At 41.9% G+C, this 22,012-nt stretch overlaps 1 protein-coding gene across 4 annotated transcripts in view; it reads right to left on the bottom strand.

Moving 5' to 3' along the window:
• Nucleotides 1–2,203: 2,203 nt before the first annotated feature.
• Nucleotides 2,204–22,012, bottom strand: part of MECOM (MDS1 and EVI1 complex locus) — a 45,979-nt gene continuing 26,170 nt past the window's right edge. For 2 of the 4 annotated variants that reach the window (XM_032193713.1, XM_032193714.1), the window contains exons 8-15: nt 20,851–20,877; nt 13,083–13,249; nt 11,775–11,852; nt 9,494–9,663; nt 8,315–8,459; nt 5,302–5,538; nt 4,310–4,496; nt 2,204–3,438 (exon numbers count right to left, since the gene is read on the bottom strand). In XM_032193713.1, the coding sequence (XP_032049604.1) occupies nt 3,304–3,438; nt 4,310–4,496; nt 5,302–5,538; nt 8,315–8,459; nt 9,494–9,663; nt 11,775–11,852; nt 13,083–13,249; nt 20,851–20,877 (1,146 nt within the window). In that variant the 3' untranslated portion in view covers nt 2,204–3,303. The remainder of the gene's footprint in view (nt 3,439–4,309; nt 4,497–5,301; nt 5,539–8,314; nt 8,460–9,493; nt 9,664–11,774; nt 11,853–13,082; nt 13,250–20,850; nt 20,878–22,012) is intronic. The other 2 variants (XM_032193715.1, XM_032193711.1) reach the window with 1 other exon arrangement.

The following is a 22,012-nucleotide window of genomic DNA, read 5'->3' as shown; positions in this document are numbered from 1 at the left end:
GTTCGTCACACCCTGCATGCAGAGCCTGTGGCTTCCTTGTGGATTTGGAGGGTAGGTGCTAGCCCTGCACAACCACTGCCTGGACATCAACAGACCTGGGCACGCAGAAGTTAAACCAGCCCTGTGACTGGGCCAAAGGAGGCCTTTTCTTGACAGTTATATGATGGGAGGCTGCTACTGTAACCCAGAACATTAAACCCAAGGGAAGCTGTCCCACCCTTTCTCCACCTCCAAAAAAAACCCTTTCATCTAGGGCAGGTGAGGGCAGAGCTGATAAGAACTGTCATTGCAGTGAATTAAAGGAGAAAACGATCTGGAAAGTTGTTTGCAGATAAAACTTGACTGATTAATCTATTTGTTCCCTTTATTTGGCAGTAACTTAAAACCAGGTTCCAGGGTGACTGTAACTGCATGAAAAATAATAGGCTATTTCTGCAATTATCCGCAGGTATCTGGCCATTGGCTCAGGCCAATGAAGCGAGGACAATAACATGCACATGGTTGTGTTTTTTTTTTTTTCTATTTTTTTTTTCCAGGTATGTTTTAGGTGAAGACCATAGGCCCTGAGGTCACAGCCTAACACTGACCTGTCTGTCCGTGCTGCAGTCAGCCCTGCCGATGTCCCCATTGCTACCAGCTGGGTATAAAATGAGTCAGACCACAGCTGGGCTGAAGACAAGAATTACCTCTATGGTAGCCTGAAATGGCACCTGATGAGCTCTGAGAACCTTTATTTATTGATCAGGTAAATGCAGTCATGCTGCTGGGAGAGGTGTCTGGCCAGCAGGACTTCCCCGTACCTTTGAGCTGGAGACAAGGCCTCCATCTCTGAAAGCACATTTTGCTTCACTGGAGCCAGATTTAACTAAACCTCCCACAAACCATGGCCCCTGAATGTGTCTTTCTCCCTGAGCAGCGGTGCATTTTTTATGTGGTTACTGATACTGAGTGTTGCTGGCTCACACCAGCTTGTTTGCATCTGGTGATAGCAATCCTTGGTCCTATTGTGAATAAAAAACCTACAGTGTGTCAGATCTACTCGTTTGAGACACTTCAACTTGGAGGACAGCCGTGTGTGGCTGGCAGGGACATCTTGAGGGTCCCCTTTGGAGCTGCCTCAGTTCCTCTCTCTTGACAGGAGGAGCAGAAGATGTGTATTTCCTGGGCAAAAGGAGGCTTTTCCTGGGCATGCCACCTCCTGCTGCTCTGCAGCGTGTCCAGGAGAAGCGGGGCTTTGGACCTGACTGCAAAGGGAACACTCAAACTAAAACTTTTTTTCCTTTTAGATAGACCCTAAGGGCTCATTTCATGCACTTTGAGGCCAATTTAGCTTCCTAATTATGGATTTCTATCATTCTGGTGAGTCAGTAATGTTTCATGGTTACTCACCGCTCCCTAACGTCACCTCACGAGCAGCCAGGCGGGCACCTCACCAGCTCGAGCTCAAGGCTCTACAAGAGCATCAGAAGACGACTTTCTACAAGCCTCTCCTGCAAAATGAGGGAAGTGTTTCTCTCAAGGAGGCATTTTGTAGCTTAAAGGGCTCATCTCAAGCATGTCAGAGAGGTTCAGGAGACAGAGGGACACTGAGAGACTCGGGGTCGGGCCTGCAGTCGCACGACCAAGTCCCAGGTGCTTCGCCTCATGCCATGGCTGCCCTCATGCTGTGGCCCCACAGACATGCAGAGCAGCTCTCTTCACTCCCCAAACTGCAGATGAAAAATGAAATTTTTGACCTGACCCAGACAAAAAGCAAGCAATAAGGAAAAGGATCCCTTCAGTTTTGTAGTCCTTTATTTTTTTTTTTTTAAGTTGATCCTCCCATAGTAATGTACTGAAATGCGTAACAGTTACATTGTACAAAGCATTTAAAGAAAGTACCTCAACTTGCCGATTATTTCAAAATGAGATTATAAACAAAAGGAAAAATAAATCTGGTCCCTCACTAAAGGCCAAAAAAAATACCCCAAAAATAACTGAATACCTTCCGTTATTTATTTATTTTTTTAAACATAAATTTGGAACACTTCATCTTACAAATAGGATTAACATGAACATAACATCACACAAGCTCGCAGACAACCAGCATAAAATATTGGGTACAGTTTTTAATCAGAAGAATCATGCTTTCATGAAGAAATTATAACTGTTTATACAATTGAATCAATTTACTGTATTACAAAAAAAAAAACTAAGTCGCATCTATTAGTTATTTAGTTCATTAAAAGGAAAAAAAAAATAAAATAAAAGAGGAATGTAAGAAAATTTCAAACACTGTTTTGCACTCCCATATACACAGATCAGTTCACCTCACTTTTTTTTAAGTACATGGGTGCCTACATTGTAACGCAGTGGGGGACTGGAGCAGTGCTGTTTGTTACAGGAACAGTGCTATTTTAATCAACAAACAATTGTTTGCCAACAAATAAATACATGGTACACACAACACAAAGAAGAAATTAGAGGGAAGGGGGAAAGGAAACAATACAACAAAATAGTGACATGATTGTCTAAAATTAAAATCTCATTACAATGATTTGAACTAGTGGTGCTGTCGATGGACGTGGTGCTTTCACGGAATTATCTGGATGATTTAGCTTCTTGGAGTAGTGAACATTCATAGTTTACAATATACACAAGCCTCTTATGTATTGTTTCTCATAGTTCTTTTTTTTCTTTTTTTTTTCTTCTTGATTTTCCTTTTTTTTTTTTAACAATGCAGTTGAGAAGGCAAAAGAATTACGGAGAGAACAAAATATTCCCTGTTACTTCTTTCTACATTTACGATGGATAGTGTGCATTTGATAGAACTATTTTCTTTCTTTGAAGGGCTAAAATGCATAAAGCTTTAATGAAGAGATTTGTACATAAAAGCAACTGTTCCCAATCCTGTGTCAAACTATCTTATACAAAAAGAAAATGAATTCAGTTACTACTTTAAAGGAGTGCCCATGTGTGTATCAATGCAGTCTTAACCCTTTTGCCCCTGCCCCTCAAAGCCGGGTGAACTGGAAGACACTTTTTCCCGGCCCCGGTTTACATAATCCACTGAAACTTTTTTTTTTTTTTAAGTCGCATTGATCCTCCAGAAGTCAGCAGCTGCCTTTGCTGTGCAAAACAAAATATTGAGAATAAATAGTTTCTTTCTTTTTAAAATTATTCAGTTTAAGGTCACCAGACTTTAAATGAGTGACCCTGCAGATTTATAAGGCATTCTGCTCAGCAGTCTTTTAAACAGTCATATATGAAAGAGCCATGCTACTGGTTTGGACTTGGTCCCATTCTTGGTAAGACTTCACAATGTCATACGTGACTGATGGATTGAATGGCGCTGGATTCTGCAGCAGCTCTCGCCATACTGTGCCACATATTGGGAGAATTGTGGGATGCAGAATGAAGGGAGTCCTTGTCGGAGAGAGAGAGCATCATAGCATATGCCTGGACAGGGAAAGAAGAAAAAGAGGTCATGCTTCAGGTTATCTGAGGTTCAAACCATGCTACTGCTATGTGGTCCAGGCATCTTTTAGACCACAACTGGTCCTCTGAGCTTAATGAAAAAAATCCAAGTGCATTAGGTTAAACCACTGTCAACCTTTTCACTGACATTTTTGACTCACTAATAGCAGTAATTATTTGTGCTTTCCTCTGGCTTCATGAAGCTCTGAAAAAACTTTGATAATAGGCAAGGTCCCAGAGTCTCATTTGCCTTCAGATTCTTGGCGCAAGAGACTTTGCTGTGACCTTCTCTATGGGCATATTCTGCATTTTTTTAAAACGGGAATCTTTACAGGGGCTAAAAAGACCCTTTTTAATTAATGTTTAAAATAATTCAAGAAATGCCACTTGGGCATCAGTCCAATTATTACTGTTTCTAAAACACACCACTGACCTGGATGCGATAACATCCAACAGACTTTAAAAAAGAAACACCAAAAAGCCAAACCAGCCAGAAGACCAAATCTCATCCTTGCAAGGCTGCAGCTAAACTGCACAGCATCCACCGGAGTGCACCGGCTGTCTGCAAGCACTGTGACAATTTCACAATTATCATGGCATTTCTGTGGCTCACAGACAGGAACAAAACCAGCAAGGAAGGAAAAAAAATCCTCTGGCACCAGGGACCAGAGAACCATGTGATGTTTCCCTGTGTGGTAGAAATGCAGGGGGAAATTGGGGCACGCTCAGATTTACAGAGGTGGAGTGCAGCCCTTCCTGACCAAGTTGAAACGACGTTGCCCGCCGCACACTAACAGCTTAATCCTTTGGGTATCTGGTGACAATAACATTTTAACTTAGTTAAAACTTTTACCTGGGATTTGGATTTCCTGTATAATGGTTGTTTTAGGTCCTCTGGCAGCTGGGAAGTATTGAAAGCTGCCAATTCAGCTTCACTGTATTGATTTTCTTCCATTTTCCTCATTTTGAGGCTATCTGTGAAGTGCCTTATGTGGTCCAAAGCAGAAAGTCCAGTCTTACTATACTCCTCCTCTTTATACCTACAAAAACACCACAGAGGTTACAGGGAGTTTTAACATCTGTTAACTGCAGGCTGCTCAGAATGGCTGTTGCCCAACCTTCTCAGGCATTCACATCCATTCCAAGCTTTTGAACTACCTGCACCAAAAATCACACATGCTGCAGAGCTACCCAATAGCAGCAGGGTTGAAGGAGTCCCCAGAGCCCCCTTGGTGTATGGCTCATGTCCTGCAGTGCACGGTCACATCAGACAAACCACCCTCAGTCACACCTAGTGCTGCCCACCACCAGCTTGGAGTTTAAGGCTGATCCTCACTGCGTTCCTTCTTCCTCTCAAATTTACACCTATGAATACCCCTTTTTTATAGGCTCATAACCCACCTTGCACTGTGGGACCATAATCATGAAACAAAAGGCATCATACTTTTTGTTCTAAAGAGGAGAGGGTGGGCAGTGGGAGCAGAGGTTGGAGAGAGTCTGTCTCTCTTCTGGTGTCTCCACAGCCTTTCACCAGACCATTATGGGAGATTAGGGTAGGTTTAAGGAGCAGATAACGTATCTCCCAAGAACATTTCCTGTCTCACCCAAAACCTGACAATAGTTCCCTTAGTGAACTTATTTTTCCTCTTAGCGGCCCCATTTTGTATGAAGAGGCTGAAAACAGGGCTGGTATTGACCAAAACACGGATGCATGTTGCTATCGTAACTGGGAAGTTGGCTACCTCGAACGGGTTCCCACGGCACACAGTTTGGTGCTGGCACTCTTGTATGGTTTATTGTTTTTATTTTGTGTATTGAGCGAACCAATACTAGGAAGGAACCAACCTGCCAGGGGAAGCTTTGCAGTTCATGTCCAAAGTACTCGTTTCCTCGTAATCCTCCTCTGGTGTCCCCTCGTGTATGTCGCTTGTAACAGGCTCTTTGACTGCTTTCCCTGCAATTTCGCTTTCTTCGTCTTCTTCGTCCATCATTACTTCATCTTCTGCCTCTTCGTCATCCAGCAAATCTGAGTTCTGGCTGGTTACCATGGCTTTTTCATCCTTAAAGTGGCTGCCATTCATTCTGAAAGTACCAAAATAAAAACATGCAATAATCAAAAATCACTCATGAAAGCTCCACGCCAGTGAATTGTTGGAGATGGATCTGAAAAGAATGTCTCAGTAGAAAAACATAATTTCCTGGGAAAAAAAAAAAGTGTAATTTATCTTTTTGAGCTTCAGACATTTAAGCGGTATTGTAGAAAGATCCACTCAAAAATCAGTGGGACGTTACAGCGCAATTGGCATGGGATTTTCCTGTTATCCTGGGAGCCTAGAACTACTGTTCAAGAGAAGAGATGTTCAGATATCCATTCCAAATTTTCTCACGCATTATTTCATCTCATATTTCCAACCATGTCTGTAGTCTAGGCAAAACAACTCTGACTTTTAGCAGAAGCTGTAGGGGACGAGAAACTCTGAAAATGAGCTCTGGCATTTTCAAGAATGACATCCAATACTGCATTAGGAGTTTTAAAGTCAAAATTACATGCATAATTAATTTTGCACACCATCATCCATTTGGAAGCCATACTACTTAAGTGAACGTATGGATTACATACATGGGAACCTAAGTGACTTCAGCTGAAGACATGAAGAGTTGTCTGCAATATTGCCTCCACACTGAACTCTGACTAGTGACTGATTTGAAGAAGTAATTAAAAGAAAGGGCACAAAGCATTTTAAGTGAGGTGTCTTTATTTTTAAAAATGAGCATGTGGAGAACCTTTTGGTCCAAACGCTGCTATTACATCGTCTCTTGCTTTCAGACAATGACTTCTCTTAACTACTTCCTATGGGATTTTATCAAGGGCATAGTATTCATGCTGAAGTAGAGGCTTATTTGCTAATGGCCTCAGTCCTGCAGGATTGTGACTACTGGAGATGCATCGCATCCACTGCATTAAATGAGAGCTAACGATACTCAGCACAGCCACTGAACTTGGAAATGCGTGGCCAGACGTGCCCGGGGCATGCCAGGGCTGAACTCAGTGGAGCCACGTGAGCGCAAGCTACCAGCCTATCTGCCCCACTGTTTTACATAGCATGGAGACCTTGATTCATCTATTGTTCTAATTGTGCAAAAGGTCCCTACTCTTCCAGGAATACAGTTATAAAAATGGAAACCTTATTGTCCGCCTGCAGTTTGCTTTAGACCGCATGTGCTTCAAACTGTGCAGGACAATATGGAATATACCAAAAGTTTTCGCTAGATAAGGATGAGTCTTACCAGCAAATTTCATATTTAATGTTAGACTTGCTGTTATAACAGATGTCCTTTCTTATGGAGAATACACAAGTGAAATCTAATTTGTTATACGACGATAGCGTAGTTTTCCTAAACACAACAGTTTCATCTATTTTCTGAGCAAATTCCAGCCAATTGTCACAACTTTAGTACTTACTGCATTAAAGAAAGCTAGGGAATGGTGTGTTTATATCACAGTATCAAAAAATCTGAGGGTGTGCAGAGTCGGGAGAGCTGAAGCAACCACCCCCTCTCCAAATTAATCGGAGCAGTATCTCTTTATCATCTTTTATTTAAATACGCAGATATAAGAAATTGCTGAGCACAGTCTGGGCTGCCAACTTGCTTGCTATGCTCAATTGAGGCTGCTAGAAATGAAAGGGAGATGGACTACAACCAAAGTAAAAAAAGCCATGTGATTAAGAAAACAGATTCTCTAATTATGCTTTCAAATGCAGCAATTTGCCAGGGATAAAATATCCATCAAAAGCAGTCTGAAGTGCCAAATTTAGAAAGGAAACACTGCATAACCCAGCAACCTTTTCACTTTGCTGGCTTCCTGTTGGAGGACATGTTGAGACCAGATGTGCAAAAAAAAAATCCCAAGCACTCATTGCCAATCAAGATGGAATGGAATTTGAATATGCATGTAATCACTTAATCCAATACTTTCAGGGAAATTGTGTTATGTCCACCATTTTTATTCCCTCACAAAGACATCTGGAAATTGAGGAGACAGTGAAGTTTGTCACCAACAGTAAGAAATTTTTGATGTTGCTAATGTAATGCCAATTCAAAAGCACAAGTAATGCATAATGCAAAACCAGTCTCAAAGAAATACATAGTTGATATGCGTATCCCTGTTACAGCCTTTTTTTTTTTTTGCTTAGCTATATTTTTATTAGTTGAGAATTTTTAGAAATGGTCTATATTCTGCTAGCTTAAAACACATATAATTAATAAATCTTAATAGGAAAAAATCTGTCACATACTAGAGCACTGTGCACTAACAACACCTACCTACAACTTCACTGACTTTTTGCTAGTAAGCACCCTTCTTGGCACTGAGTTCCTTGCAAGACAGGACTTCTAAGTTATAATCTTCCATTTCATTTAAGAATCTAGCTTAGTCTACTTTACAAGCTATACATTTAAAGTATATTTAAGCAATCTGATCCTTCCACATTCAGCCACTGAATGTTCACCTGCTCTGCCATGAATGTAAAATGAAGGAATTTTTTAACAGACTTAAATGAGCAATGACAAATGGTGCACAGCAACTTGAACAAGAAAGGTACTGATACAAGGAGAAATGTCTAAGTAGATGTACACTTCTGGCCAGCATCTGCCACCAGGAATACGTTTATGCACAGCGGGGAGGGAATCAGCATGTTTCTCTTCATAAGACACTTAGGTGAAACCTGAAGCAACCAGATTGCTAAAATAACTCTGGCTCCACACATCATTAAAAGTGAAAAATCAGGTTTAATAAGCAAACAAAACTGGAAAAAGAACAGTGGCACCTTTTGAAGGCAGACCAGTTGAAACTTACCTCTCCTCTGAGTTCCGGGGGGACTGATTGTTGTGGTTGCTGTTTCCAATAAAATTCCTAATTTCTGTAAAGTAAGAATCTTCTTTGTCATCTAGGATTGCCCCTGTGCTTTCCAGTTCTGAGTGAGGTGAAGACGTTGCAGTACCTTAATAGGAGAAATACAGGACTTTTGTTGTTGCTCATTTACATTTTCTATATTTAACCTTCTAAATCAGATCAAAATTGAAATGGTGTTTAAAATGGGTGAGACCAAGTGAGAGCTGTTCATCATGCTCTATCAGCTTTTAGCTGTAAAACTGGCAATTAGAAAGGAAGAGTTATTATCCATGGGCTAAGGTGGTTTCCAGCCAAAATTGCTATTTCAACACCTCCTCCCTGTTACTTTCAAACTTCAGTGGTCACTCAATAACTGTGCCAGACAAACAGCTGAACTGAGCAAATGGAACTTAATTTTAGCTACCAATTATATAGGTTTCCATAAAATATGAACCAACCATTGACATAATCAACCAGGTTCATTAGCACTGGGTGACCAGTGACAGACATCTTTGTGCACCTGAAGACAGCTCTGCTTTCAGCAAACGTGCTTGGTATTTCCACTGGAGCAAAAAGTAGACTGGAAAAACTGAAGAGCTTTTTATTAAACCCTGCAAATACCTAAACCAGACCAATGATACTCAGTACCTCCCCCTGCCTTTGTTGCTGTTGTGAGGTGACCACTTTGCTCCCAGGTTTTTGAGGCACCATTACCTCCACTACAGATAGGGCTTTTCAGCTCCTGACAGTGGGAATATTTTACAGAGTGCCAATAAAATCTTTCAGGATACCCCTTGAGACTCTAAAGCTAGGACATCTATTGACAGCCAAGTGATTGGGATTAAACCAATTTTCCCAGTCTGTTCTCAAAATGTTCAGGTTGGCTTAATTAAAAACAAAAGAAAAGACATCATCCAGTGGTATTAAGTTATACAAGGGTAGAGTTTATGATGGGATTTTCAAAGCACTTTAAATGTCTGCAGGGCTTAGGCACTTAAACATTTTCCAAAAATCTTTGGTGCTGAGTAACTTGTGCCGATTGACACTCGGTGCTCAAAGTCAGTATTGAAAGGGAACGTGAAGCCCCGGTATGTGAGCATGGGCTGCATGCAGGGTGCAATGGAAGGGAAAAGGCCTACATACCAGACATGTTGCCGTTCTCATGCTTTTTTAGATGTCTGTCAAGATTGGTTTGCTGACCAAAACACCTGTCACATAAGTGACACTTGAATGGCTTCTCTTTATTGTGGATGTTACGGACATGTCTCTGCAGGTTGGAAGATATGCTAAAGGACCTGTCACAGTATTTGCATCTAAAAAAAAAAAAAAAAAAAAAAAAAAAAAAAAAAACAGGTGGGTAGAAAACCATTTGTTAGTAGCTTAATATGTAAGCTTTGCCCTAGGAGACATGAAATACTTTCCAAGATCAGCCTCAGTACCCAAACTCAGTTCCTTGGTCCCTACTGTGGCAAGACCTTCCCTGAACTGAAGAAGTGTGTTGGCTGAGTGACTGGGGAGTCGTGCTCTTGGAATGGAGACGTCACTTCTGCAGTTGGTTTTTAGCTTTAATTCACATTAGTCTTTATCTCTTAAATACTACACTTAGGAACGAGCGTAATATTTCAGAGTTTATGGCATCCAATTAGCTTGGGTAATTGATTCCCATGTTTTTAAAACTGTTGCACACAAAGTTGGGAAGTTTGAAAACAGTAGAGCAATAACTCCATTGTTTCATGTGCTGCCAATACAATACAATTAAACACTTTTGGAAAAAAACATGAAACAGATCTCTTCTAATGCTCAAATAAGGTAAAAAGGGCCATTTCTTTTCCTATTCTAAATTATACTGTGTGATTAAATCTCTTCTTGAGGAATTAGCTTACTCGATTGCTAATCCCAGAGGAAATTTGGTTATCTTGCAAAAACCAGCAATAAACAATCCCAACCTTTAATACCGTGCCAATGTGAGTAGTTTAGTCTATCACTCTGGTACCAGAGGCATCAATTTTCATACTCTGCAGTGATTTGGAGTCCCTAAAGCCTTTACTGTATTGCTCTTTAAGCCATTACTAAGTCATACTATAACTATTCCAAATTCTCTTGCTGGCAACCAGCCAACAGGCTTCACCACTTTAGTTTTTCAATCTTTCACTTCTCCTGTGCGTCTCTGCATGTCTTTTACGCTTGTCAATGATGTCAATTTTTTTAGTGCTGAAATCGCCCATTATGCTACTAATTGTTCCTGGCTTTTATGTAGCAGACAAGTATTACATGCATCAAGACCTTTCTTCAATAAAATTAGATGTGAATCTCATTTCCCAAAGAGACTAGAGGCAAAAAAAAAAAAAACATATTGTTTCCTCCCAAACAATGAGCTTAGTCTGCTCTTTACAGGTCATAAAATGCAGAAATTTGTGCATTTGTTTTGCTGGAACACGTGCTGGCTTCTTTCCAGCTGATTTAAATTAATCTTTCATTTTCAATAAGGTAAAGCTTCCATACACATTGCTGTGTGTAACTGTCCTGGATAAAATATCACATACATATCCTTATCAACAAGAGAGTAAGCTCACATGGGTTTTGGTTAATCAGACCTAAAAAAAGATCCAGATTAGGCAGGAAATTAATAAATATAGTAATGTCTCTGCAACTGGGACCTTTCAGAAATCAGATGATTGACAAAACACCCAACTTTGGGCTGCAAATAACACCACAGAGTTCTTATATTTAAAAAAAAAAATTAAAAAAAATTGATTTTTGTAAGGGAAAATGTGACCATGAGCCTTACTGAAAATCACTTCATCCCTGCTCATTCAGAAATGCCAGCTATCCTGCAAGGCAAAGGCAGGACTCACGAATGGCGCCTGGGTGGCTGCTTGAGGCAAAAGAATTTCACAAGCTATGACCAAAACCTTCCCCCATCGCTGCAGCTCGAACACTGAATCGCAGCATCATGTACAGCCACCCTTGTCTGGAGGAGCACAAAAAGCCTTGTTCAAAACAAAGGCAAATGTTCACGTTCTCCAGCGTCACTGGAGCAGGACTCCAAGACACAGCTTTACGTTCCCGTGAAGAATAGAAATTTTATGGTGAGTTTAAGTGGGAAAAGAGTTCTGCCAATAAGGGCACCACATTTCTAACAGCAAGACAAAAATCCACCCAACCTCTACTGACAGTGACCTGTGTGACCACAAGCTGTTTGGAAAGCACTGCCTGCTCTCAGGTAGGAAACCAAAAAGCAACATGGGGACATGCCCATCGCAATGGCAGTGGTGTCTCACCCCAAAACTCCCTGAGGTCAGAGCCAAAACCATTGTTAACGTCCATGAGCTGTTAACGAGCAAGGCTGTTGAGCACATGGACCTCTGCTTTATTCACCTGACCACACGAATGACCACCGACATGTATTAAGGGGCTGCTGTACCTGTAGGGCTGCTCTCCAGTGTGCGTCCTCAGGTGACGGGTTAGGTTTGCAGATCTTGGGAAAATCTTGCCACAGTATCTGCGATGAGAAAAGGCTCGATAAGGCAATGCAACATTCACTGGCCTCGTTCCAGTTTCAGCTGCTAGAGCCATAGCCTCACTGATATAGAGTACTATTGGCATTACTTTGGTATAAAGACACTTCAATAAAAGCATGCAGTAAACAGAAGCAATTGAGACACACACGTACACACAGAAGAATGGAATTGGAATTGCTGGCACTGAGTGGCTTTTCTAGTGCATACACAAGCAATACATGAAAACACGCTAGTTTTAAAGATCACCCCAAATTTCTAAGCTCACTAAGTGCTTATCTGTCACATTCAGATTTGGAATTATGAGAATCTATTATTAAAGCCTTGTATTTCAGCCTCGATGTAAGCAAATTTCAAACCTTTCAACCAACTCTAAGTGTCAGCAAATGTGACATCATTCTGTGCATTGAATAGGATCAGACCAGACAAGACTCAAAGACCTAATCCATCAAGGTATGTTTCTATAACAACATGTCTTGAAAGAAGGTGACATGTTTTCAAAAAGATCAGATAAACTGATATGCCAGTGTCAAACGCCTGCGCATTCTGGAGATGATATAGAGACCCAAACAATGCAATTTAAAAACCATTCTCCAAACTCTGCAACATGTCATAGGACCAATAATGGCAATATCTATATACACACACATATATGTTACATATAAACAATATATACCTCGTTAGCCCTCCCCACTCATTTGAGTAGCACATTAATATTCAGGTTATAATCAGTCCAGTTCTATTAATCACATTCAGCCCATTTTTCCGTGAGGACAGAGCATGCACAGCTCTCAAGAGAATGAGGCAGGTCGTTGTTTCGCATGACAACTTTGAAGGTTGCATCCCTTTACTTGTAACACCCCATTTGTGTTTTGTTTTTTTTTTCACAACATGACATGCAAGCCTTCAAAATAGCTGTGCAGCTAATTCTGCTCCCTTTGGCAAAGCTTCCATTCATTTGGGCTGTATGTACACCCACAATCTTTTTTTTTTTTTTAGGTCTGTATACTTATGTCCTAATAAATCATACATTTTATCATCAATACCTTTGGATTATTAAAGAAAAAAATAAGAGAAAAATGGGTCTGTAGTTTACAATCAAAAAACTCAATGATGAAAGCACACTTGTGAATATGAAAGGGAGGAGAACATTTGGAAAAGGCGTTGTTTATCTAATAGCTTCCACCCCATTCATCGAGCTGTCATGGGGCTACCTGCAGGTGTAGCGCTCCTTGCCCTTGCGCAGGAGGGTCTCGGGCAGGGCGCTCGGGGGGGCTCGGAAGTTGAACATGGACGGCACTGACTGGATCAGCTCGTTGGCCTCTGGCTTCAAGGCGCTAAAGCTCTCCAGCTTCTCGGCCATGTTCTCGATGGCTGACATCTGCAACAGAAGATGGCACAACACCCGTCACGGTGAATACCGCTCTGCCTGCTTTGAAAAACCTAGGTATAAAGCACACATGCTCCCAAGAAACAAGCAAACAAAAAAGCAAATGCAGAGCTGCAGTCACAAAAATTACTGGGCAAATTAGGCACCATGGTGGCCATGACCTTGTCCCTCTTGGAGTAACTCCTGTAACTGCTGGACTGGGTGCATTCCTCGGCAAGGCCAGTGCACAGCACAACTCCTGTCCTAATTGCCAAAATGGAAAGCTGCTTCCATACAAGATCTAAGTTACCCAGAGTTCATTTTTTTGTATTTCTTCTTATTTTCTTCTTACTTCTCAGCATCTACAGAAATACAGCTTGTGCAGTCATGTTCTTTGGGTGGGTGTCTATGAGTCTGAGCAAACCACCTATTGAACTCTTGTCATTTTAGACCAAATCAACAGAAAATACAGAGATCCCAATAACTGAATTCCTGATTTATTTTATTTATTTATTTATTTATTTATTTATTTTAATAAAGTACTTGCAGGGGAAAAATACCATAGAGGACACCTTATAAACACTCTAGCTCAACCAAACACTGAAACACACCAGAGAGGCTCTGTCATTGTCCCAGCCACATCCAAGCATTCAGTAAAGTCTTCTTATACATCAAAGTCAAACCATGAGAGAAATCCATAAGAAATAAAGCTTTGGTGGGCTTGGTGCTATGTGTTTGTTCACATTACCACTTAGATGCCTGTCGGGTTTTCCTACAACGTCTTTATACTTCTGCTCTACTCTCAGTTGTTTGCAGGCCCTACTCACTTTGGGATGCCACCTCTCAGTGTAGCTGTCTTTAATTTTCAAGGACTGGGCATTAAACCATTCCTGGAGCTTGGCTGCCTTTAAAGTGGAACTGACCACAAAAAACTGCTCCAAAACCACCAACATTGTCACTTGGAGAGCTCAAGATCGCTGCTGAGCCTCCTGAGAGGTGAGAATAGCCACCTGCCTCCTCCTGTCACTGAAAACATATGGAAAAAATAAAATAATAATACAATAAATTTTAAAAACAAAACAAACAAACAAAAAAAAAACAACACAGAAACCCAAGATAGGCTCCTAAAGACCACGACAGCATGAGCCCTGCAAAATGCTTTGGTTGAACGAAGGAGGAAATGTCATTGAAGACAAGAAGCTGAATGCTCCTTAGCTATGGCAGTGCTGGGTGCTGCAGCACTTCCCAAGTGCTCACTAACCATCCCCCTGCCTGGGCACACGGATCGGTCATAAACCTGCATCAACCAAGTGCCAGCTGGGAGAACACCTTTGCAGCCCATTCATCCATAGGAGACTGCTTTGATTTTTATTTTTATTTTTAACTTTATTTTAATGGAAAGAATTCCATGCTTGTCTCTGAAATGACTGCTCACGTGATGGTTAGCTCTGACTTTGTGGTGGTGGTGTTTCGGTTTTTTTCCCTTTAGCCTGTAGCCTGCCCTCTCATTTCATGCTCAGACTCCTAATGCCGAGTACAAATTGCAATGTACAGGGTACCACTGCCAATTTGCCAAATGTCTTTCATCAAACACGGTGAAAGAAAAAAAAAAATCTCAGAGGGAAGTCAAGATACATTTACTTGTCAGGCAACAAATGGGAAAGCATTGCGAGGCAGTAGGGGCTGTAAGCTCTGGGGTTTGATTCATAATCACTCAGCTGCTAAAACATTCTCCACAGATGCAAGTGGACAGCACATTTGTCAATATGAAGGATTTTGACATGTACTGATCACAGGCGTGAGATATGTAATGATGATGCTGCTGGGAGAGGAGGTAATTCTATCTCAGCAGAGAGATGTCATTATCAACCCATACAACTCAACATTACCATATATTTATATGACTCCGTATTTTTTTATAGGAAGAATTGATTCTTAAAGCTTTTATAATAGTCTTTCCCCTGCCTTTAATTCCTTCTAATTGTTCCCTGCAAGAAATCGTTTGTCAATTTTGCAATTGTGGAAAATAAATGGTTTGAATGAAAAACGCCCTTTGGCCTTCGGGCTGATTAGCAGTGACAAGACAGTGCGTGGGTTATGATAGCACATATTTACGGTGAAGAATAATAAGGGCACCGAGAAGTATAATAAATGTTTTATTTATGTATATTTAATATTCAAGTCAGTTTCATTATCTAGTGATTTTAAATCATTTTTGGATCACCATTCCTCATGTACGTGGCTCCCTACAGTAATATATTAAAGAAACTATTTTCCCCTTTACATTTAAAATGGCTTAGTCATGCTTTTTTTTTTTTTTTTTTTTTTTTTTATTGTTTTCAGGATTTTGCAGAGGAGAAATTGATACCGATTCTTCTCTAATGTACACTGGTGTAGGTCAGCACTAACTCCGTACTGCCTCCAGGATTACATCAGTCCCAAAATAGGTATGAAATCAGGATCTAATCTTAAAGCCCTCATTCAGAGGAAATCCAAGCACTTCCAATTATTTTAAAGTATTACAAGATTTCCAAAAATACATTTCTCACCGTAGGAATGACTATTGTGGTGTTTTTTTTAAGACTGATCCATGTAGTTACCTGGTATGATTTATATTTTTCACGAAAGGCAACAAAGGGAAGTGCTTGGCCCGACGTCTTTGCTGATAAAAATCAGCATCACCCCACTGCTGTCGGTGTAATTACAGCAGTTACTGGCTGCTGGGGGTACGGCTCACAATGCCGGGGCGTTTTCCTAAGAATAATGAGAGCAATAAATTCTTCTTTTTTAGAAAGGTCACAACTTCACAGAAGCCAGCCCCGGTGAAGGTGTGGTGAGGATGAGAGGTGAGTTTGCTCCACGTCAGCCTTCCCAGCCCAGACTGTGCTCCACCGTGAAGGTCGCCAGCTCCGTGCAGGAACTGATGCTCCTCCACAGAAAACCTTCTCCTGGTGCAACTGAGGCTAAAAGCTAAAATACCAGTGATGGGGAAAGGAAACGTTGCACAGAGGTTTGGAAAGCGTAGGAAATGGAGTGAATTGCAAAGCACTGAAGGTCTGGGAGGAGGGACATAGCTCCATGTGGCTGGTGCTCAGGGCCTTCAGGATGCTCTCCCTTTTGCCTCCCAGCTGCTTCCTCACTCCTCATCCTCTGCTTCCTTTCCCCGGCATGTTTGGGGTGCCCTCAGTGCTGCAGAGTACCCGGCACAGGATTTGCCATGGGGGCAGCACAGGCTTGCTGCAGCTCACAAAAGCCCTGCCATTCCTGCCCCACAGCGTGGGGCTTCAAATTTAGGCCAACATCCACTACCATGGCTCCAGGGACACACAGGTGGGCATCCAAAGAGCAGACCTTCTGCCTGGTGTCTTGCATCAAACATAAGAAATGAGAGGTGTGAGAGCTTTACCTGGAGGTTGCCTCTCGATTACTGCACTGAACAGGGCTGGCTTTGGCTCCAATCTAAGCCCTTTTTGAATCCGTTTATATTTTTGTCAAGAAGTTCACCAATTTAATTAGGTGCATATGAAAAGATGCCGGCTTTTGTTCCTTTTAAGCCTTTTGCCTGATAATTCAGCTGGGTGCCCCTCATTTTTTGTCTTGTAGAAACTAATGAATAACCATTTCTCATTCAGGTTCTGCTCACCATTCACGGTTTTACAGAGCTCTGGCACAGCTCCCTCGGGCATTTCTTTTCCAAGCTGCAAAATCAAAACCTACTTGGGCTCTTTTTGTGTGGAAGCTGTTCCCTGTCTCTGATCGTCGCTGTTGCACTTTTCTGTGTCTTCTCTAATTCTACTGTGTCCTTTTTGAGAGGGGCTTCAGCTGTATTCAAGATCCGAGAGCAATATAACACGTAATGATGCTTTCAATTCCTTTTTGCTAAGCACTCGGATATTTTCATAAAATTATTGACTTCAAGACCCTTGTCCTGAATGATGAGAGTTAAGAGTTACACTTTCCCCTCAGCGTTACGTGGTACTTATCGACACTGAGTTTTATTCTTATTTGAATTCCTGGTGACTCAGCTTTCTGTGAAACCTCTGCAAAATCTTCACAGTCAGCTTTGGATTTAGCTGATCTCAATAAACTGTTGGCTCTTTGTTCTTTGCCTGTTTACCCTCCATCTCATGCTGTTTACAAACATTTTTAATCATCCAGATCCCAGTGACACCTCTGGGTGAAGTTGGTGATAAACTCCAACTACTGCAAAAATTGCTTATGTATTCTTATCCATTTTTCCCCTTTTATTTATTTATTTATTAAGATGGTTTTTAATCCAGAAGGCTTTCCTATTCTGCCCAGCCTCTTTAGGAGCTCTCAGTGAGGATCCCCCTTTCAGCCGAAGCACAACCCAATGCTTCAAAGCACTGTTAAAGCAAGATTTGCTTCCACAGGAGCTGTGCTGACCATGAAGATGTTACTGTGGTGAGCAAGCCACCGAGCTCCCGGAGGATGCTGCTGCTGTAGAATCAGTGCTGGGAGGTCCGGTGGGTGTCCATGGCCACCCCATCGCTCCAGGGATGGTCCCTGAGGACCACCAGGAATTAAAATCTGTTGGGAAAGCTCTGCACCCCAGCAAGCACCCAAATGCCACAGCCATCCCGCAGCGGGACCCGGGGAGGAAGGCACCACTTGGCCCCAGGGATGGGATTAGTTTAATTGTTGTGTCCCAGGTGAAAGCTCTCCTGGGAGGCAGGGGACCGAGGAGATATTATTCCGTATTTACATCAAGTTCCTGCCTTACGGACAGGTCGCGTCTGCTCCCGACCTGAGATGGGTGACTGACGGTGTTTTACAGAGAGCAGGAACTTTTGATTTACATCGATGCGTTGTTGATTCTATCTGCGTCCAGATGTCTGGAAAAGGAAGCAGCTTTCCCCCACCTCCCTCCCGCTCCCCGAGAGGCTATTAACCTCCTACTGACGCAAACTAACATGTAGTCACAATTCCCCAGCTCGGGCTCAAAAATGCAGACATTACCATAATCGGCTAAAACAAGTATTTATAAACATTTCAACGGGCAAGATACCATCAGCAGGGGCCCTGGATATTTGTCTTAAAATTTATTAACCAGCAGAAGAGAAAATGGCATAAATAAAGCAAGGTTTGTTGTTGCTGCTTTTTAAGAATAACCTGATGATATGAAATAATCTAGCAGACAATGTCATGAATTACGTGACCTCGTGTTTTAGAAGCTAGACTCCTTCGATGCTATTATCGTAAAAACAACTGACTTTATAGCTATAACTCATGGGAAAAGAAAGGTTCAAATGTTTGCCTTCTATTTTTACTAGTGTTATTTAGAGAAATCTTGAAAATCCAACTACTGAAGTTCAGGATTTCTTCCTCCCCAGTTCAAGTTATGCTGCTTTCTCTAAAAATTATGATTTGTGAATTTGTTGTAATGCATTTGGCCATCCAGCCACGGAACTTGGCTGAGCTATATTCATGTCCAAAGGACCTAGCACACGTGGCTGAATTTATGAAGCAGTAGCAAGAAACTCCAGCTGATCCCCAGCACAGATCCAGAAAAACTCGATTTGGGTTGATGCCATTGGTGGGGATTTAGCTAATCTAACAGAATGGATCGTGTCCTACAATGCGCCCAGTAAAATGAAGCTTTGTTAATATACTCATAACATTTCATGTATTTTAAAATTTATTTTAATTGTTTACAATGATTCTCCACAAAGGTATTGCAAACAAAATTTGAATCTAATTACAGAATCTCTTTATAGCAACCTTCTCTTGATGGGACCAGAAGGGAATGAAAAAGTCCACAAGGTAAATAAATTGGGATCCATCCAAGAGAGGGTGATTCCCATTGAGCTGGACTACAGCCTCCCTGCCAAACAAACAACGTGAAATAATCTTGAAATATGTGGCACATGCACCTCTGAATTGAGATAGAAAGGCACATGTGACATAGTCAAATCTCCTGAGATGAAGATTCACCCATGAATCTGCATCCTGCCCTAGGCACTTTCCATACTGATTGCTGCTGATGATGCTCAAGCACCAGCATGGCCAAAAAAAAAAAAGGATGACCAAAATTTGAGGACCAAGCCAATGTCAAGGAAAGCAGACAGAAGAAACTGACTGCATTGTGACTTTCAGCTGGCCAAACACCTCGAAAGCCTCTTTTCTGAGAGTCAGTGTGCATGGGCCAAATCACAAATCCTACCACAGGCCCTGGATATTGCTATGTTAAATTCACTTTGGTACAAAGAAATTGGGTACCACCTCTTGTGCTCTCCAAGCCCAGCATCTAACCCTGTGTCCCAGCTTCTTATCATCTGAGGCTTGCTTAGGATTCATGAAAGATAACTGCAGCCTTCCCTTTCGTTGTTTTATTGGGGCAGAGGCTCTCAGTGGGGCACTAAGGCCAATGTCAGTGGAACAGGTTTTGGGTACAGACCTTCCTACGGACCCAGACACCTCACTGTGATCGAGCTCAGTGGGTGCTCACAGGAGCCTTTTGGAGCCTGCTGACCTCGTTCCACCTCAGGATCCTAGCAGCCATCATTTTACAGATAGAAAACAGGGCTTTAAAGCCATGTGGACACAAAGCAGAGCTCCATGGCTGCTCATGGACCGCAGGCACGTGGAAGAGAGCTGGGACAGCGCCCTTCCTGGGCACCCCATGCTGGGATGCACGTGGGAGGGAGCACATTGCCTCCTCAGCCCATGTTTTATGAAATCCTGGCTACACCTTGTGCAATTAGTCCACGTCTCACTGCGAGTGATGAGCGAGCGTGAGTCAGGCCCAGAGCCGCAGCCGCCTGGCCCCAGCTCTCCCCTCCGAGACCCGAAGCTGCGAGGTTGGGAAAAATCTGGGACAAGTATTTATGGGATCACCTTGCAGCGAGGGCCAGCAATGGGAGAGCACAACACGGTGTTATTTCACTTGCATCTGCAAAAGCAGTTGCTGTGGCTCTTTTTAATTTTTTTTCTGGAGCGATTTAGACGTATTAAAAATAACATTTTATAAAAATAGAAGAGCATGCTCAAGTTTATCCCACAGATACAGAAAGCACAATTCCCGTTCACATAAGGGGGACTCTATGTAACTGCACATACAGGACAAATTTGACACAAGCACTGCAAATAAATGGGTGTTTTATTTGGGCTTTAAGTACAGCAATGAGCAATTAAGCTCAAAACTTCAACGCTATTAAAGTGACTAACTCCCACTGAAGCCAATATGAGACAGAAACGTGCAGCCCTCCGAGGCTCTATATTTTAATGTCTAGAATGCAGATTAAATATTTATAACTATTGCAATCTAACAAGATTTCAGCCTGAAAATTTTCACTGCAATCTCTGAAGGAAACGCCTTGGAATGATTTCAGTTAAATATAAACAAAGACTTCATTTTGAAACCCTTACTTAGGTAAAGCTCCCATTGCCTTCACCAGATAAAAACTGCAGGCTTAGATGAGTGAAAATAAAGCCAATTGGACATAACAGATATTTATCTGCTACAGCTACAACACACTGTAGGAAAGAGTGGCATGCTCCGTGATTGTGTGGTAAGCTATCTTTCATATTATATTTTTCTTATGCAATTTATTTCACAATGATTAAATCAAAAATATAAGCAATGAACTTACCCAAATTCTTTGATCAGGCAATTGGAACTGGGAGCAAAATTGAAACAAAAACAACACATTATTCCTGCATTGGAACCCTCATTGCAATCAAACTAATTAAGATTTTATTTAAAGATACTAATTAAGACATTATCCTGGATGATTTGTTGCATCGGGGCATTCTCCCTCTAAAAACACTTGTAACAGCAAATTACTGTGAAATACAATTACGTGACCTAATCTTTCGCAGCTTTTGGCCACTGGCACTGGGAGGAGTTTTGCAGGGACTGCAGGGTTTATGCCTTTAATCTCTAGTCCAAAACCTATTTTAAAGATCTGCTTGTTAGTGGTCCTATTAGCAAGTTTAAAAAATTAAGCTCTTGTTTAATCAAATGGAAAGTTTCAGAAATAAATTCACCTACAGAAATACAAATTTGTAGGATGCAAACAATGACAAATATTTTGCTCCTGTTTTACAGAGACAGAGCCTGCCAGCAGAAAATGAAAACTTGTGGTGCAGTCCACACCTATGCTTTTACAGGGGCGAACGGGACTATAAAACAACAACACTTTTCTGCGAGCTGTTCCCCAGTCCTCTATAAACGCCGCGCCAAACTCTGCCTTTGCAAACAGGAGGCTCCGTTCTATTCATGTCAGCAAGAAAGCAAATTTGGACATTTACTTTTTTGACAGGACATGTGATGGTGGTTTCCTCTTTTTTTTTACAGGGTATTATGAGTGCATGTCACACCGATGGCTTTTCTATCCTCCCAACTCACAAGTTACACACTTTAACCAAGCGGACAGGTAAGTGGCAAAAAGAAAGCCAGTCTTTACCCTGGATTTTTTTTTTTTTCTATTGCAAATGAGCAATGTGGAGGGATGGGCAAAAAAGGCAGAATGCGGCTGGAAACACGGCAGGAAAACCCTGCAGCCACTTGCAGCAGCACAAGCAGCCTGCAGCCATCCCCCTGCCCTGCAGTGCTGCTGGCAGGGCACAGCCCCAGCACCACGGGAAGAGGACTCTGCTCCCGGCCACCCCAGCAGCACGGAGGTGGCATCTGGTGTGGTGACGGTGCTGGGACTTTCCACAGGCACCAAGGAGAGGTCTAACCAGTGCAGGAGGGGGCAAATCCTGCCCACTAGTAGCAGAACTCCCCTTGTTTCCAGTTCACCTGAACAC

The sequence above is a fragment of the Aythya fuligula genome, chromosome 9, assembly GCF_009819795.1.
Source record: "Aythya fuligula isolate bAytFul2 chromosome 9, bAytFul2.pri, whole genome shotgun sequence".
NCBI classification, from domain to species: domain Eukaryota; kingdom Metazoa; phylum Chordata; class Aves; order Anseriformes; family Anatidae; genus Aythya; species Aythya fuligula.
The sequence above is the reverse complement of the archived record's forward strand: the minus strand, read 5'-3'. Positions and strand labels throughout refer to the sequence as shown.